Source organism: Colletotrichum lupini, chromosome 10 (assembly GCF_023278565.1).
Source record: "Colletotrichum lupini chromosome 10, complete sequence".
NCBI lineage: Eukaryota > Fungi > Ascomycota > Sordariomycetes > Glomerellales > Glomerellaceae > Colletotrichum > Colletotrichum lupini.
In genome coordinates, this window is record NC_064673.1 from 2,390,736 (window position 1) to 2,404,305 (window position 13,570).

Here is a 13,570-nt window from a genome sequence, read left to right on the forward strand (position 1 = left end):
AGAGAAAGAGAGACCAACTATCTTGTGAGCCAATGGAAAACAGGATCATATTCTAAACCCCTCTACCAACTCCTTCAGAGCTTTCAAGTTGCCCTTTTCCCATGCCGTGACCTTTCCCTGCCACTTCTCCCCACCACCACCGCCCTTCACCCCCATCACAACGTCCTTGATCTTTGGAACGAGTGCCGCGACAGCAGACTTCTCACCGAGAACAGAAATTTGTCCGCTGTTCCCGTCATCGCCAGTAGCCAAAACAACAACTCCACCACAAGTCATCACAGCGTCCTTGACGTTGACGGTAACCCACTTCACAAAGTCCGCGTTGCCATCCGCGCGATGAACCCACACACTCTTCGTGGATTGCAACTTGATCTTTGCAGCGTCTGCCTCAAACTCGGCAATGTCCGCGAGAAGCTTCTTTTCCCTCTTCTTGAGATCCGCCGCGGAGCTCTGCACGGTCTTCACGGTCTGGACTATCTCTTCGGACGTGTTTTTGCACGACAGCAGCTTTGAGAGAGAGCTCATTGCACCGAGGGAGGCTGTCGCCAGGTTGATGGCTCGATCGCCGACGGAAAAGTAGAGGCGGTAGTTCTTCCCGTGGACTGGTTCGCCGTGATGGACGAGGATGAGTGAGATGTGGGATGTTTGGGAGAGGTGAGTCCCACAGCATCTGCAGCTGGTGTGTCAGCATCAAGACACTACCAAGAACGATTTAGCATGGTGTGTGAGGGTTGCATACGTATTGCGATCGATGTCGCCGATCCGGATCACACGAACGACTCCTTTACTCTGATCATAATCCTCGGGCATCTTGTGGACCTTGGCATCCTCCGGGGTTTCGACTGTAATTGGGAAGCTGGCGCGGATGATTTCGTTACACCTCGCCTGAATGGCTTGTAGTTCCGCATCTGAAGGTTTCCGCGGAATATCGACGTAGTTCATCGCCCCAGTCTTTCCCATGCCCCAGCCGAGAGTGTTGAGGTTGTCATGGGTATTCATGACGGCGGATAAGAGATGTTGGCCCGTATGCTGCTGCATGTGGTCCCATCGGCGCTGGAAATCGACTTCTTGTCGTACCTTCTCACCGGGATCTAGGGGTTTGGGAGAGTGATAGACACATCGTAGCCCAACGCGTTCGACAAATTGAATGGGGATGGCGGTAGCATCCGTGCTTGAGAGGGGAGTGATTGATCCGTAATCAGACGGTTGTCCGCCGCCTGGGGAGCGCAGTTGTGTAAGTCTAAAGTGCCAATAGATTCATTGGAGTCGTGCGGTACCTTCGGGAAAGAGGACGGAGTCGGCGAATTGGATCAACCACACCTCATCGGTGCTGCTGTTGGAGACTGGTCCCGCAGATTTGTCCTTGCTGGTCTTCTTTGTTGGTGGGGGTGGGGGTCTCTTTTCACATGAGATGACCTCTGCCTCTAGAGTACGAAGATATGAGTTCTTTTGACAAGCTAATGCCCCGACTACTTGGGCCCGTGTTGATTCTGTGACTGCCATTTTTGAATGAGTCTTGCAATGTTTGGATAAGAATTGGTTCAATTGAAACGTAGTTTCATGGTGAGTAGTGAGTGAGTCAATTGAGATAGTGGCCAACATTATCGATGAGATGAGGTAAGCAGATAAGAAAGGTGGAGACGGATGTCGGCAGTCGGGCTGATTTAGCGCCGGGTACCAACTCAGCTCACGTGATTCTCATCCCGCAAATTCGTTTTGGTCAGGCTGTCAACGACAGAGGGAACATCATTCCATTCCGGCAAGGATGCGAGTCAGGTTGTCTGGAACTGTGAAGACAAGTGGCGTTGATCACCACTGGGACTCGCCCCATACTTTCCTGCGATGACCCAACGCTTCGGTGGCGTTCTTCGTGGTTGTGCATCCGGCATTATCACGATATTCTCACGGTGAAGCACTGACTGAATTTGGGTCAAACGTCCATATTTAACATATTATATTCATTAGATGTTGCGATAACTAATAACAATGCCTACTTCTCATCGCGCGGCGTTGGAAGCACACGTCCACGGCTTGGTGCCCTTCTCATTTGCAATCGACTCGATAGACGCCCACAGACCAAGCACGCAGATGAGGAAGCCCGTGAGGAACAGGATAACATTGGCCACGAACTTGCACGTCTGCTTTCCGTCCTTGAACCAGTTGCCGTAGTGCATCCACAGCCAGAAAATGCCGGGAAGACCATACGAGAACCACGAGGCGAACAGTGCGCAAATGAGGCCGAGCAGCGAGTTGAACACAGGGATGGACTCGGCAATGACCATGGACAGTGCCCAGATGCCGACGACGATGCCGATCCACGCGATGCCGGAGAGCTTGGTGCGGCGAATCATGTGCTTCGTGTTGCGGAAGAGGCGCGAGAAGATATACTTTGCGGCAACGTGGCCGTAGATGACACCAGCAATGACAATGGTCGGGATGGCGATGCCCCAGATGGCCTTGCGCATCGTCTTGGAGCCGGCGGCGGAGAGGGCGGGGGAGGGGACGTCCGGTCCGACGAAGACGTAGATGACGATGGCGGCGAGCAGGTAGAGCGTCGTGTCGGCGATCTGGAGGAGGGCCAGGGCCTTGGGCCAGTCCTCGGGCTTCTTGAACTCGCCGATGACGCTGAAAAAGCAGGAGTGACTCGAGAAGGCAATAGCGATGTTGGTCACGGCGAGGAAGGCGCCGGTGAAGCCGAGCTGGCGGGCGACTTCGATGCTGCCGGAGCCGATGGGGCGGGAAACGGCGACGTCACCAAGGGTCATGAGGACGGCCAGGGTGATGGACAAGCATGCTACGTATCTTGGTAAGTCAAAGCTCATGAAAGCAAATTCTCGAAAGAAGGGCGGTTGAACTCACAAGCCATGGACATATAACTCGTGTACTTGAGCGTTCTCGGGAAGTTGAGCACAGCGAAAACAGCCAATCCGACGACGGCCCACACAATGGTGCAGGTAGACGAGTTGGTCAGGGTGTTGAGGCAGATGGTCCAGGTCAACAAGTGGCTGCCCATGACAAAGACCTGGAAGATAACCTGCGCCCAGCCAAAGACCTCCTGGAAGACGGCGCCCATACCAATGGACTTGCCGATGACCTCGACGGCGTCGCCAAAGTTTTGCACAAAGGGGTACTCGTTGCGGAACTCAGCGAGGACGAGGCCTGAGTACGTCGACAGGAAGCTCATGACGAGGATAAGGACAATGCCCGGGACGAGACCGACAGTCGCCAGGACGGAGGGCAGCGAGAGGATGCCCAGGGACACGGTCTCGGCGATGAGGACGATGCCACCTTGCCTGAGAGTATATGGGTTAGCAAACGAATAGCCATGGCGTCGTTGAAGCATAGCCTAGACGTACCACCAGGTGAGAGTCTTGTAGTCGATCAGTTCACCGTCCTCTCCCGTCAGGACGCTGTTGTGCTCCTCCGCCGTCGCGGGCACGTAGGCCGGCGCGGCCTCCTCACGAGCGCCGACATCCTTCTTAGCCTGGTTCTGGGCCTCCGTCATCTCGGGGCTGTTGGTAACTTCTGTGGCGGTACCCATTTTTGCCTGTAGTATACACACAGATGTGTGATATCGGTCACTGGTTGCTGTACCTGACGCGTTGAAGCTGTCAGTAAGTCCGTCCGTCGCCCTGCGTGATGAAGGAGAAGCAGGATGAAGTTGAGAAGTGGTTCAGGAATGGAGAGAACCACGACGGACGTTCAGGTGAGGGACGAAGAGAGGGAAAAACGGTAGAAAATCTCTCGCATTCAAGACTCAGAGTCATTCTATCCTTTGGGGGGGCCAGATTTCTTGATTAAATCCACCCAGGCCACGCCGCGATCGGCCTCGTCAACCTCACTGGAACCCGCGCAGGGCGAATTGGTCATACGAGACATCTGCCGAGGCGATCTCGGCGCGTCCGCAATGGCGAACCGCGCAGGGCCAGAGGGCCGTCAGACGGCCCACGGGGGTGTGAGACGTTGTGAACTCTTGCAGCGGCACCTTTCCCAGCAGAATGACTCGGGGCCCGCACCTCCGGCCCACTCGGGATTGTGGCGATTTGGGGGACTTTGTGCCTGGACGTTGAAAGTTTGGAACACCGCACCCCTGCCCGGCTCTGGAGCCTCATCCACCACAACCACAACCATCTATGGAAACCCTTCCGCCGTTGATTCTTTGCCGGTGATGCCCGTCTTTTCGGTATGTTCAAACTGACGTCTCATCCATATACTGGGTGTTCGCATCTCACTCTAGTCTCAAAGTCATGAGGGGAACTTGAGTCCCGCTCCGGCAGCTAAAAAAAAATCCATCATTCGATACCAAGCTTTCTCCCACCCCCAACTCCCTAAGCTCAAGAAGAAGAAAAAAGTCAATGGGCTGATCGGCCACCACCAAAAACCCAAAAGACGCAGAGTCACCGTACCGAAAAAGACCACAAAGAACAGGAAAATCTGCCCGGAACGCGCCTCGTACCAAAAAAAAACTCTTCAAGCGCGCATTACCCATCCGTACCATCTCAACCCATCAAAAAAGTCCCACACGTTGGCTAATATTTACGTGATTATATCCACTTGGCACGGGTTTTTACTAATGTTGACGTCCCAGTTGGTTTGTGGAGTGGTCAATTCATGTTATTCCCAACTCCACGAGCGCAAGTCCCCCAATCTGCCCATTGCCCATCCTCTTTTGCAGGTCCCCTATCGAAACCCAAGAAAAGTCTGGAAAGATTTTCGGCCCTATTTCCCCGCGTGGTTCCTCACGATCCACGCAACGCAAGCCGATGCCGCAGCCCGCATGCCCGGGGCCGGCGCATGCAGTCAAATCTTTTACGCAAATTTGTTCGCCAACGGGGTTTCCTGGTGTCTTGCTTTTGACTCTTGCGCCCACGGATATGAGTGCTTCCCCCTTTTGCTACTCCGCTCTGGTCTGCATGCTGCATAGAACGGCTCATTTCGCCGTAATCCGCTTCATTCTAGAAGGCCGCAACCGGTCGTCTCTATTCCTTGTGTCCTCTTCCTGTTACCGCGGACCATGGAGACGCGGCCACGATTGCCTGTCCCGGATCCGTAGCCTCTCGAGTCTCAAGTAGGTTTACTTTTCATCGGGGTGAGCATTCGTACTTCTGTGCATAAATTGCATTAAATCAATAGAAACACGTGAAGGGGACTTTTGAAGGCACCAGATTGTAGCTAGGCCATCAAGAGCCTGTAATGCTCTTACTTTTCTCCGTAGCCACATGATAAACAACATGAGATTCTTCGCAAAAAAGGTACTCGGAGGGCAGCTAAACAGGACACAACGTTCCATTTCCCCGTATAACGCACATATAGTCATATACTAGTCCATACACGTGGATCTGGAGAACCGCGGGAGTCCGTCCCTCGTAGATCCCGTCTTGCCCGCCAGAGGTTCATGACGGCTCACGACGGCTCTCCCGAGTGGCCCCCTCCCTCTTCCTTCATCTCGTTCCCCTTTTTTTACCCTTTTAGGACGACGGGCTACTACTCCACGGTCTCTATCTACTAATCGTTCTCTTACTCACCCGCGGGTAACCGAGATCTGAGATCTCCTACCCGTACGCCTACTCCTTCTTTCCCCGGATCTTCTCACTTTCCCCTCCAAGCCATGTGCTAAATAGATCTTGTTTTTTCCCCTTCCCGTCCCCCGCAATCTGCAACGTTGATGAAGGGTTCGTGTCACTTTAAGAGGGGGCGGGGGGAGGGGGTTTCCCTATGATCGAGATGGCGTGCTTGTTGTTTGTGAGAAAAACTGGAGCCATCTTCTGGAGAGACAGCAAGTGTGAGTGAGTGTATGTAGTGTGTGGCTGCCCAATGATGAGGTGCTTGTGTCAAACACTTCCAACATTGGCTATGAATGACGGCTTATTTCCTACAAGTATATCATGGATGCTAGTTTTATATCAAGTTTGGACTGTCCACTGGATCGTCGAAAGCCCGGCTTGTCAATGATGCTGAGGGTCCTTCCTGGGAGTCTCGTACATCAAATCGATACTAACAGGTTATTAGAGTCACTTCCCATGGCAGCTTCGCTTTCAGGGAAACACATCGGACGACAGATATTGATGAAAGTTGATGTCTCATTCAGTCGGGATTCATACATCCCAGGTATCTGTCTAGTCTCCTCTCCCCGATCCACCCAAACTCCTTTTCTACCCTTCTTCATCCCATACACATTATAATTACAGTGTTAAGTCATATGTAACAGGTAACGGGCCATCCCGTTAGGGAGCGTTGCGTTATTTCATTGGTGTAATGATAACAACTATCCACTCAACCTTTTCCTCCGCATTCTTCAATGGTGTCCATTGGCTGGTGAGCTTCTCCATCTTCCCTGCCTCGCTCACAAGGCTGGCAAAACCCGACCTGCTGACAGGTCGTCCATGTTTCTTCGTGCTGCCGTCTGATTCGTCTTTGGATGAACGCCCGCCGAGGCCAATGAGACTGCCCTTCCGTGCGAGGTAGTTACCGCCGAGCATGATATCTAGCGTGGCCGTCTTTCCGTTTTGAATCACCCGTTCGCGCACCGTGTTCTTGAAGCTCTTCGTAATCGATGGCGAGTCCGCGAGGTCGGAAAGGACGGTAAAGATGTCTCGGTGCGTAATGCTATCGGCGAAAAGGCCGAGGCCGAGCGCCTCCAGCGCGGCGGCTGAACAAAAGGCAACACTCAGCTGAGCGGCCTTTCTCTTGTTAGGGTCTGGAGGTAGAGACGATGATCTTGGTGGGAAGGCGGAAGGTCCGTCCGTGTTTTGCAAAACAATGAATCGGCTGTAGCCAGAGTAAACAGTGTCCAGCTGAGTGGGTGCCGAAAGGTGCTCTTCCGAGCTCGAAACCGTTAGCAACTGCTCCAAGCCGAGGCCAACGCCCTGCGACGGTGACGTATTTTCCTGATTGTTGCTGTTGTGTGTCGCATGCTTTCGGAATGGTTGGAAGAGGCTTTTCTTGGGCCCTTTGTTGTGTAGACTATCCCTATTGCGGAGACTGGTCCGCCGTTCCTGTTTTCTGTCTCGGCTGCTCGTACGGCTCATGCGGCGACTGACTCGGGACTCCCGACCCGAGGTCTCTTCCTTTACCTCATCTAGCGCCGGCCCAAAGTTGAGAATCCGGAGGAGGTCTTTGTAGCCACCAACGTTGTCCGACACGTTGATCTGCCCTCCGAGGTAGTATCGTAGCTTGCCGGAAGAGTCCGTGAGCGGACAGGTGAATAGAAGATTCCAGTACGGGGTGCCGTCTCTCCGGTAGTTGAGTACGAGCTCCAACGACTCCTCCTCCCGCGCGACAGTATCTCGGATGCGTTTGACGGTGTCCTGGTCCGTGAGTGACCCTTGTAAGATACGGCAGTTGCTTGAAAGAGCCTCGACTTTCGGATACCCAGTAACAGAAACGAAAGCATCTGATGCGGCGATGATGGGGTAGTCTGAGCTCAAGGCATCCGTCAAGCAGAATGACTCGGCAAGACCAGGATATTTGAAGACGCGAGTGCCGGATAGAGCCGCCGAGGTAGAGATGGCAAGCTGATGCTTCACAAATTCTGGATAGATGGACCGGGCAACTCGCTGCTCGACGCATCGTGTAGATTCTGCAAACATAGATTCGAGACCTGGGAGAACAGAATTTGTCAACTGCTTCATATCGGCATTCAATGACTTGGAGACAGTTGAAGGCAGATTTGCCGGTGTCGGCATTGATGAGGCTTGTTTCCCAAACAGTGCTAATGATTTCGCGTATTCCTGGGTCCTCAGAAGAAATTCGATGTCCGAACCGCAGCCATGATTTTGGGCGAAATGGAAGAAACGTTGAGAGGCGGAAGCGTTGGCAAGAACCATCTGAAAGACCTCTCGGCCAAGGAAGTCTGGTATAGACAAAGTCTCTGGTTCGATCTCCATGACTGGTGGCCCGAAGCTTCGGCGCAGACTTGTTGAGACGCTGTCGAGACTGGGCCATATACCGGGCCCAAAAGTCGGGGATCTCGGGGACCCATCGGGATTGTAGTCGGTGTATCGACGGAAGGCGTCTTCGTTTGTGTGTAATGACAGGCCAGAATTGCTCCTCAGGCGCAAGGACATCTTATTCGGTCGTGAGCTTCGGGGTGTCGGGGGCGGAGAGAATCTCATGGTGGGAACGGGCAGGCAGGCCGACGATGGACTGCTTCTCAATCCTGGGCCCCGTAGACCCTTTGGGCTTTGGTTGTAGTCATCATCGTATGGCGGTGTCACGGGTGACCTTCGAGACATGGAAGAGGCCATGTTTGTAGTTCGGTTGGAAAAGGAAAAATGAGTGACGAAAAAGGAGCGTGATAAGTGACAGCCCTCTGGCAGGCTCGGCCGGACGTAGGAATATGACGGAAGGCGTCTATTACAGGAACAAAGTAGCAGCTTTAGAAAAAGATACTCGTTAGCAACGACTACGGCCACATGTTATGTGATGCAGAGAAACAAAGTGACTGACACCGATAACACATGCCACCACGAGTTGGAGGGGTTTCTCTGGAGATGGAAAAGACGGCCGACCTCCGGTGCTTATAGCAAACGCGCCAGTGGACGAACCCTGACTCGCACTGGGACAGTCTCTTTGGTGTTGTGCCAGGCTTGTCAAACGCCGTAGGCAATAAGATGTCTTAGCTCGACGCCACGAACTTGTGGGGGAAAGCCTGGCTTGCTAGAGCCTGGGTCTTCGGAGACAAACACACATAATGAGCTGCGTCTGCCGAGCGTTCTCCTTGGTTCATTGTCCCATGGCGCAGAGCAACGTTGAGGCCCGATATGCGACTTTGCTTGCGTCTGCAGGTGCGCATCGTCGATCACTACCATCAATGCCTGCCAGCTATTCCATGAATGAGCTGCCGATATTGGCCTTCCGACCTCGTTGACTAGGGCTGGGCTAGCTGCTGGTCTGTTGTTCCAGGCTTGACCATCAGGGGTCACCCAGGAGCAAACTGCATGTGAGTGTAAAAAAAGCAACGAGACCGTGCGTCAAAGTCGGTTGGCGACTTGATTGTGGCGGCGTCGAGAAGCTCCTTAAGCTCCTTCACACGGCGATTCTACCTCGCCTAACAGCACTGTGCTGGAGCTAAGATGGACGGGGGTTGGGTGAGGATGCCACCATGCCATCCGAAGTCTGGCGTCGACGATGAGGAGGAGAGCTGCGAAGGCGTAAGGAACAACCAAAGATGCAAAGGTTGGCCAGGAAATGTTGGCTGAATCTTGGTCCACATGGTAGACGATCTCCCGCCATTGCGTGACGACGGAGTGGCACAGGCCTATTTTGGGTCCCTCCCAGACCGCCTGGTTGGCGCCTGTCCTTGTCGGGGGTTCATGAAGGGGCACGACGCCGTTGCGACGCTTTGGCCGGTGGCGGCGGTTGGATGTCGCATGCTGCTTTTGGCAGAGTAGCGTGAGGAGGTACACGAAGGCAAGAAATGTTGTCAAGCAGAAAGCGGCGGTCAGCAAAAAGCGAGAGAGAAAGCAGGGTTGGCTCTGCAGTCGCTATTGGGGTTTTCGTTGACAGTGTCCATGTCCGTACGCCAACACGGGATTGAGGAAGCCGCGCAGGCGGGAGAGATAGAGGGACATCCGTATTTTCGTTTCAGTATAAATGAAGGTCTCGGATACCATCGACGTGAATGTCGCAGATCGAATGGAACATGTCGCTCTTTAGAGTCTGGTACTGGCTCGGTGGATGGACCGTCGTTGGTGTGCCCCGCGGCATCTTCCTTGAACGGCAGACCAACGGTATCCGTGATCTCGTCGCCACACCAGCGAATGCTTCTCGTGTTTACCGGTGTGGCCCGGTGACCATCGCAGCTAATAGCGCTGGCGGGGACCATGAAGAGGAGGGGCGGGAGAAGAACTGCGGGCAGTAAAAACCGACTGTGCGTCTAGCTCACGACTAGGTGTATCAGGTATCCGTCCTTGCGGGAGGCTCTAAATGGCCAATATCGAGCCGTTTTTCAGGTGAAGAGCGATCGATAAGTTGATGAGTCGTCACAATTGACACGCGTGGGAGGACGAAAGAGAAGCTGGAGAAACACAAAGAGGTCTATGCTTAGCCAGAGTTTGGCGGCATTCCATCGTCTAGTCCGGGCGCCAGGATGATCAGACGGTCCTTGCATGGATAGGCGGGCTGCGAGAGGGCGGGAACGACTTCAGACGAAAGAGACTGTGGTCTGTGTGACTAAACTGGCTGATTGTGCTCCTCAGCTGCGACTCGTCGTGTGATGTGCGAGCTGGAAACACTCGGTAGAGGGATGCAGAGAACTTTGAGAAGTGGGAGGAAAGCTGAGGTGGAGAGGTGGAAGGGACGAGATGCACAGTGCCCGGGCTGCTAGGTCGAGTACGTACCGTTGTTCCAAAGGGGAGTACGTACCGCCAACGCTCGTCGTTTGCGCCTCAGACATTCAGGTCATCAAGCCTCAATGGCCGCACCAAATTTCTCCCATCCAACGCTCCTCATCCACCAGCTGAGGTGGCTTACTGCTCAGTTATCGACGGCCAACCTCGAGGACACTGGTGATATCAGAACCTGCCATTACACGCCCGAGCTTCGTGCGGCAAGCTCCTCCTCCTGCCATACCCCAGGGTTCAGTTGCCAAAAGGACGTGATCGATGAACAGCTCACCGTCTACTGCCATCCATCCGCATGAGAGCCGTTGACACTATGGGGAAACCACGCGGGAACCAGCGACATTCTGTGGGTAACAGCGTGGTGGCTGACACCCGTATGAGAAAAGGAAGCATAATCGAGCCAGGCTCTCAGCCTCGACTTGTTAGCTCTCAGATTAGACACTGCAGGAGTATAGGTCAATCAAGCCTATGACTGATCCTACATAAACGGGGATTTGGAAAAAGTATTCAACGGGTAGTTTTGTCAATCCTCTCCTTTCCTTCCATTGCAGCATGCTTAACCTTTTGAGAGTTGGATATTTCATATCACCATGACATATGCTAGATAATAAGTCTGCACGTGGAAATATTGCAGCTCTAGGTTGAGCGAGCGAAGGTTGACCAAATTCCGACAGTCCGCTTCAAGCCTTAGCCACGGGATCTCACAAGAACTCCAGATGTTGGCCAGATGCTCAGGCTTCCGGTCCGGTCAATCCCAATCAAACTAAGAAATGCACCAGCCAACAACGACTATTCCAGCTAGCTTGAGGCTGCTGGAAGTGCTGAAATTACCTACATGACAATCGCCTGAGTGAAATGACGGCTGGGCCACGATGAGGATGAGGAATAGGCGAGATGCTACAGACGACTCAAAGGCCAGAGAGACTGTTAGTATCCCTATGATAGGGTAGTTAGTTCGAACCGTAGGTTGACAAAGAGATTAATTGAACTATATAAATATTTGCGTAATAAGTATAGAAAAGAGGTTCTAACTATAGGTTAGGCTAGCTATAATAATTATAAATAAGGCCCCTAATTAGCCCCTACGTAGTTAACTATATACTATAGTTAAATTAGATTTCTAATCCAATATTAATTTTCTCTTTTTTTTATTAATTTAATTATTATAATTAGAAATATAATTCGACCTCGGGCCCGTTTACTAAGTCGTTTCTTTTTTCCCTTTTTTTTTATTCTTTTTATATAACCTATTTTTTTATTTATATATTAACCTTTTTACTACTTATAAATTACTTTAACCCCTTATTAAGTACTATTTTTATAAAAGTATTAGCGAGGTTATTATTATCATTAATTTAATAAATCTTAAGTATCTTACGTTTTTTATATAACTATTTAAAGGCTATAATATTAATTATAAGCCTCTTTTTTTTTATCGTCCTTAATTTAATAAGGTATTTATATAGTAAATAGGAATTAATATAGATAATTATTAGGATTAGTAAAAAGCTAAGTTAATTAGTAATCCTTTTTAATATTATTAAAATTACGTAAGCGAGGTTAACGCCGTTAACTATATTATAAACTTTTAATATAAGTATACTTCTTATTACCTATTTATTTTTAGTTAATAAGTAATAAATAATATTACTATACATAGTAAATTCGCTTTTACTTATACTCTTATTAGCTAGGATAATAATATACCCTAATTACGAGATAAGGTTATCGTTATTTATAAATAACTTATTAATAAAAACGTAAAGCTTATTTATTATAAGGTTAATTAAGTAATAAACGAGGCCTCGATCGAGATTCGTTTATTACTATTTAAGCTACTTATTAAATACCTCGACGTTTTATTTAATTAGATTTATAACTTATACTATTTTAGCGTAGTTAAAAGTTACTTTAAGTTAATAAATACTTATAATATATACTCTTTATATAAGCTTAGTTTTATACCGCTTTTTAATATCGGTTATATTTAAATTAACGAGGTTAATTTTTTTACTCTATCCCTTTTATTAAAAAATAACGGTTTTTTTTTAATTATAAAAATCCCGCTATTAAATACTAAGAGGGTATTTATTATAAAGACCTTTTTTAATTTTATTATAAAGCCCGCTTTTTAAAGCTCCTTATCCTCTTTTTTTATAAAATTAATATCGGATAGGCTTAATATATTATTAATTTATATTCTGACGATTTTAAATTAGTTACCTTCGTACTTAAAAACTAAGAAGTACGGGTTATATATAAATATAATTATTAATAGTTAATTAATAGAAAAATCGTAATAAGTAGCTTATTAATAAGTACCCGATTTTACGAGCCTATATAGTAACTTAAATACTTTAATAATCGTACTTTTTAAGTACTTACTAACTATTTTTTTTAGTAAATAAGCTAGGATCTTTTTTATAAGCCCTATAGCTAATTAAGTATAGGCCTAGGTAATATTATAGCTCTAAATTTCGTATCCCTTTTTTTATAATAATATTATTAATACTATTATTAATCGTTAATTATAGTACTATATAATAAGTAATTATATAAATAGCGTTACTTTTTTAATATTACCGTACCCTCAAATTATATACTTAGACTTCTCGTACAGCTAGGGTATTCTTTTCCCTTTAATTTTACGAACTATTCGTAATTTAAATATATAGAGGTTTATATACTTCTTTAGGTCGTAAAAAATAAATTAATAAACCTCTTAATTATAAAGAGTATTTATTTCGATAAGATCTAATCCCTTATATAGCTTTTTAATAATTATAATTACGCTTTTTTTACGTAATTAGATTACTAGCTCGAAATCGGCTTTCTTTTTTATTATATAAAAAGTATTAATTCCCTCGTTATTAATAATAAATTACTACGTTAGGACTTATTATTATAGTCTTTTATAACGTCTCGCTAGTAATATTAATACCCTTTTAGCAATTTTCTTTTTTTCGTTATTTATTAGTATTATTATAATAATCTCGTTAAGGATAATTTCTTATACTTTTATTACGGGTTATATAGTTTCCCCTAGCTCTTTTTCTTTTTATAAATTAGAAATTACCTCGTTAAAATCTATATAATATAGTTTAACTATTATAATTAATACCTCGAGGGACTAGTTACGATCCCTTATAATTACGTAAAAGCGCTCGTTAATAAAAATTAATTTATATAGCCTAGCTTATTATTAAATAATTTCGTATTATACTTAT

General features: G+C 48.3%; 6 protein-coding genes across 6 annotated transcripts; 2 read left to right on the forward strand and 4 right to left on the reverse strand.

The window, feature by feature from the left end:
* Positions 1-45: 45 nt before the first annotated feature.
* CLUP02_17879 (transmembrane amino acid transporter) lies at positions 46-3,541 on the reverse strand (the record flags this gene model as incomplete). Its single annotated transcript, XM_049296783.1, has 8 exons — positions 46-670; positions 740-1,217; positions 1,278-1,374; positions 1,692-1,725; positions 1,789-1,866; positions 2,023-2,794; positions 2,860-3,293; positions 3,357-3,541. The coding sequence occupies 8 exons, from the start codon at positions 3,539-3,541 to the stop codon at positions 46-48; spliced, it is 2,703 nt and encodes a 900-aa protein (XP_049138007.1).
* Positions 3,542-3,639: 98 nt separating this feature from the next.
* CLUP02_17880 (uncharacterized protein) lies at positions 3,640-4,924 on the forward strand (the record flags this gene model as incomplete). Its single annotated transcript, XM_049296784.1, has 4 exons — positions 3,640-3,706; positions 3,762-4,183; positions 4,238-4,540; positions 4,589-4,924. The coding sequence occupies 4 exons, from the start codon at positions 3,640-3,642 to the stop codon at positions 4,922-4,924; spliced, it is 1,128 nt and encodes a 375-aa protein (XP_049138008.1).
* A 760-nt stretch (positions 4,925-5,684) lies between these two features.
* CLUP02_17881 (uncharacterized protein) lies at positions 5,685-6,103 on the reverse strand (the record flags this gene model as incomplete). The annotated part of the gene is made up of 3 exons (XM_049296785.1): positions 5,685-5,765; positions 5,916-5,941; positions 6,016-6,103. The coding sequence occupies 3 exons, from the start codon at positions 6,101-6,103 to the stop codon at positions 5,685-5,687; spliced, it is 195 nt and encodes a 64-aa protein (XP_049138009.1).
* Positions 6,104-6,239: 136 nt separating this feature from the next.
* On the reverse strand, positions 6,240-8,246 carry CLUP02_17882 (uncharacterized protein; the record flags this gene model as incomplete). Its single annotated transcript, XM_049296786.1, has 1 exon — positions 6,240-8,246. The coding sequence occupies one exon, from the start codon at positions 8,244-8,246 to the stop codon at positions 6,240-6,242; it is 2,007 nt and encodes a 668-aa protein (XP_049138010.1).
* A 771-nt stretch (positions 8,247-9,017) lies between these two features.
* CLUP02_17883 (uncharacterized protein) lies at positions 9,018-9,428 on the reverse strand (the record flags this gene model as incomplete). The annotated part of the gene is made up of 1 exon (XM_049296787.1): positions 9,018-9,428. A coding segment is annotated over one exon (411 nt), but the record flags the coding sequence as incomplete, so codon positions are not given.
* Positions 9,429-9,622: 194 nt separating this feature from the next.
* Positions 9,623-9,862, forward strand: CLUP02_17884 (uncharacterized protein; the record flags this gene model as incomplete). The annotated part of the gene is made up of 1 exon (XM_049296788.1): positions 9,623-9,862. The coding sequence occupies one exon, from the start codon at positions 9,623-9,625 to the stop codon at positions 9,860-9,862; it is 240 nt and encodes a 79-aa protein (XP_049138012.1).
* Between the last annotated feature and the right edge of the window lie 3,708 nt (positions 9,863-13,570).